The sequence below is a fragment of the Rosa chinensis genome, chromosome 2 (assembly GCF_002994745.2).
Source record: "Rosa chinensis cultivar Old Blush chromosome 2, RchiOBHm-V2, whole genome shotgun sequence".
Classification (NCBI taxonomy): Eukaryota; Viridiplantae; Streptophyta; class Magnoliopsida; order Rosales; family Rosaceae; genus Rosa; species Rosa chinensis.
In genome coordinates, this window is record NC_037089.1 from 60,070,711 (window position 1) to 60,075,142 (window position 4,432).

The 4,432-nt window shown below is 36.5% G+C and overlaps 1 protein-coding gene across 2 annotated transcripts; it reads right to left on the bottom strand.

Annotated features, from left to right (window-relative positions):
- On the bottom strand, positions 1-3,628 carry LOC112187450. 2 transcript variants are annotated; one of them, XM_024326239.2, is made up of 3 exons: positions 3,477-3,628; positions 1,389-1,587; positions 1-408 (listed from the first exon to the last, which is right to left on the bottom strand). In XM_024326239.2, the coding sequence occupies exons 2-3, from the start codon at positions 1,568-1,570 to the stop codon at positions 222-224; spliced, it is 369 nt and encodes a 122-aa protein (XP_024182007.1). In that variant the 5' UTR covers positions 1,571-1,587; positions 3,477-3,628; the 3' UTR covers positions 1-221. The 2 variants fall into 2 exon arrangements, with proteins under 2 accessions (XP_024182007.1, XP_040370602.1); XM_040514668.1 differs by lacking the exon at positions 3,477-3,628 and adding an exon at positions 1,683-1,828.
- Positions 3,629-4,432: the final 804 nt, after the last annotated feature.

Consider the following 4,432-nt stretch of genomic DNA (forward strand, 5'->3'; position numbering starts at 1 on the left):
AACACACAAGACATGATGACCCGGAGTCAATAAATCCAGAAGCAAACAGAAACCTTACCAATTATTTTGTAAGCGATGTTTATGCTGACTTGTCAGCTTCAACTAAAATCTCCAGAAAAAAAACAAAATTTCTGTTGTAAAAGAAAATTGTGACTCAGGTCGCATGCATATAGTAATCTCCAACAACTAAACTATTAGATTTAGTCCTAATGCAGCGCCACTCAAACATAGTAGCCTGTGATTGTACCACCCCTTCCTACAACCTCACCAGTCCAGAACCAAGCAAAGCACTCGACCCCAAACAGAGCAATAATGCCAGCTTTCTCCACATTCAGTTCCCCTGTGGTTTTTAAAACGTCCTTGAGACCTTCAAGTTCCTTCCAGAATGCTTCGTAGCGACTAGGAATGCTGTAGATAAAATACGAGAAGCAAAGTTAACCAACTGGTGAAAACAAAGCAGGCATTGCTTATGCAGCGATTCATCGATATTACAATAAGGAGACAGACTTCAATCAACGCCTTAGCACTGATAAATAGCTGAACTCAAATGTCATGTAACAATTATGCCGAAAAAGGCAACGACTTGTGTTTAGTCTAGAACTCCAATGATTATTATCAACATATGATGAGGTTGGATTTCCATGGAGGATGTACTTAATGCATTATCCTGTAGTTATCATTATCAACCCCAGCGTGGTTGTTTTCACAGATGTTTTCTTAGCTAGCTACATTTTAACCCCCGACCCCCAAAGAGTAAAGAGTCCAACCTGTATTTTAGATGTTCATATACCTAAAACAAAGTAGATATTTCCATATCATAAGTTTAACCTTGACAAGTACTTGGAAGAAAACGCCTATTTATAGATCCAAGAAGCATACTGGTTATCTCTAGAAATCCCATGTTAACTAAACTGTATCATCATCTTATGCAAGACTATTACCACCCAATACTGCAGACGTACTGTTACAAGTAAATAGATAAAGCTAGTGTGCAGATAAAAGGGATCGAAAGGTTGCTACTAAATGTAAAAATTTGATGCTGCAGCAACTCGAGAAGTTAAAGTGCACAATGCAACTCATTTAGGTGAGAATCTTAATGTTATTGATCTACAAATTATTACTACACCCTCTGTGAATATAGAAAGACTGTATGATGTGACCCAACAGCAAAACAAAAATCTTAATAAGGGAAAGCACATAGAACAGCTATAGGAAATTAGCACAGGAAATAAATTAAGCATTCATAAGTCCTACACAAGATCTTAAAGAGGTATTATCAACAACTGGCTTGTAGGAACAAGAATTCTACACTCATATGCATTGTTTTCGAGATGACTGTGGTGCCTTGAGTTATAAAATGTTCAATAGAAAAGAAGCAAATGAAAAACCTGGCAAGACGAGTATAGAACAGTTGCTTTGCTAATGTTTGACAGTTCTCGATGGTGGGTGGCTCCTGGATATAGCCCTTGTTCTGCTCCATCATCTGCTTGTAATAGGTATTTCCATTCTTGGCTAATAAGTTTGACACCTGGACCAGCTTTGTCTGCAACTGAGGTAACTTTGATGCCATGGACTCCCTAAATCAACCTGATAATAAAAGCGTATTTAAGCAATAGAAAATACATTGAACAACATCCTAATCATCTTAGATGCATGACAACGTAGGGATAATAATATCTTACAGGCTAAATTATCCAACTTGCATACGACTGAAAAAGACACATTATTCCAAGTTACATAAGCTCTTCTGTTCAGTCTACTATGCCAAACACATCCTTCAGCTCAAGATGGTTACTCATGAAAACACACTGAGTCACTAGGATATTCAAATACACACACTTTCAAGCTAATGCAACAAAGCCTCACAATAAAATCTTAATGGTTCCTGAAATTCACTCAGAAAACCTTCTCATAGTAAAATTTAGAGATTCTCTACAAATCAAAATAAACCATATGTTAACAAAAAAAAAAAATCATTTCAATCTACCTTGAGAACCAAGCTTCATTCATATATATAGATATCAAGTGCCCTTATTAGATAAATCAAACTCACACACTTGGGCTTGGAAGATTGAAAACAAAGAGTAGCATCATAGTGAATGGTGGTTGAGATTTGACAAAAACAACATCACATGAATAACATGATCATCACCTTAAGTGGTTTTAAGACTAACCTATATGATCCATAATATGATCCTATTATCAATGAGTAAGAACCCAATTCAGTAGTTAGAGCTCAGATACAAAACCTCTCACAATAGCACAAGAATTTAACCCGGATTTTAATCAAGCCAACCCATCAACCAAAGAACAAATCCAACATTCCTCAAAAAGTTGCTTCAACTTCGTCAATGCTAGCAGAGGGACTCTCTACAAAATAAAAACTAAAAAAGCATGAAATTTAAAAAAAATAAAGAGCCAAATGGGCTTGTTTGATTGGCTGCCAAGAGCAGGAAAATCAGATAATCATAAATTTACACTGAAATTTTCACACATTCCACCAGTTCAGAGAATAGGCTAGCGTAACTGAACAAAGATTAATAGCATCCTTTGGCTCATTAAATTTTCTGTTTCTTCTGTCACTTAAGTTTCTTGGGAAGCTTTGCTTTTCCAAAATGTTAGTCTATACAATCAAAACTATGGTAAGAGGAAAAAAAAACTACATATATTGTTATAGATACCAGAAAAAGAAAGGGCACTACTAAAAAAAAAGACACATCACTCCAAACTACACAATACGTTCTTTCTGTCTACTATCCCAAATACATACTTCAACTCAGAACCTAAATACTCATGGAAACACATTGAGACACTTGTAGTACAACGATATTGAATACACACAGCTTTTAAGCCTGCACAGATAAAATAAATGATGACAATAAAACAATATTGCAACAACTCGTCACAGTAAAATCTGAGTGGTTCCTGAAATTTAGCCACACAAGATTTTCCAACTAAAACTTCAAAATTCTCTAGAACTCAAAATCATTCCGATGGTACAAAGGATTCATTTCATGAGAACCATGCTTCATTCATAAAGTTATGTAGCGCGCCCTTCTAGTATACAAATGAAACTCAATTGGAAGATTGAAAACAAAACGTAGCATCATTATAAATGCTTGTTAAGATTTGGCGAAAACAGCATCACATGAATTAACCGATCATTAGCTATATGGTTTCAAGACAAATTTCATAGATCAACAACACCATCCTATCATCAATGGTTAAGAACCCATTTCAGCAGCCACAGCCCAGTTATAAAAAAGAAAAAGCCTCTACTCTAAATTGAACCCAGATTCTGATCAGGTTCACACACCAACCAAAACCACACACTTTAATTCAGTCAATGCAAGCAAAGGAACATTCACCACATAAGATTAACAAAGCATGTGAAAAACAAAAGGAGCCAAACAAAGCAATAGGATTCCCAAAATTAAAATGATTATTAAGATACAAAATGGGATACAAAAAGGCACCTTGATAAGTCCTAGGGATTTGGAACCAGAAGGAAGGACACACAGAAGAAGCCTTGGATAGAGGGGGAGAGTACAAGTACGCTGATTCACTTGGCTTGAATTTATATTGTATACAAATTCGATACTTTTTCCCTGCAGTGACCACGTGGTAGAAAGAACTAAGCTTTTCAATGGTTTTACATTTTACCAAGTCAAGATGGTTCCACTTGATAGGATCTCTGCACCAACCCGACCCGACCCTCCTATTTACAAGAATTTGAATTTTGTTTTGCTAAGAAAAGGGGTTCGTTATATAAGGACTCGGATTGAGGCAATTTCAGTTCCAGTTTCAGATACTTGGTTGTCTTCTCTGATATGATCCTGGCTTGGTTTCTTTAAGATTTCAAATCCTGAAGTTCCAATCCGTCTGCAGGGAACTAAAAGTCAATTCCCAATGTCCTCCACTATGCTTTTGAACGGCGGCGCTTCTCTCCGGTGCGTTCTAATTTCTCTTTGGTCTTAGTGTTTATGTTTTACCAATTCAAGTGTTTGGCTGGTGTTCACATTTGGCTTGACTGAAAATATTCATTGGAAAAGAAACCTAAGGCTGAAGACTTTATCCACTTTGATATAGAATCCTAATCAAACTAGGAAGCATACTTAACTTTGTTCTTATGTTCATTGGAGTTGGATATAAAATCCTCATCAAATAACAGTTTCCAAGACTTGGTTTGCTTATGTTTATTGGAACTCGGGGGTGTGCAGGAGAAGTTCACACCTATTATAAATTGTAGAGACGACCTGAGAGTGTAAACAATAGAAAGAGATTGATTGGTGCAATGGCAGATATATTTATGGATCAGGGATAAAGAGTTTGTCAAAGAAATTCCTCAAGTCTCGAAACTTGTGGGAAGAGAATGGTGTTTTTTAGGCTGATCGATCCTGAGCCAAGGGAACTCTTTTGTCTCTCACGATGC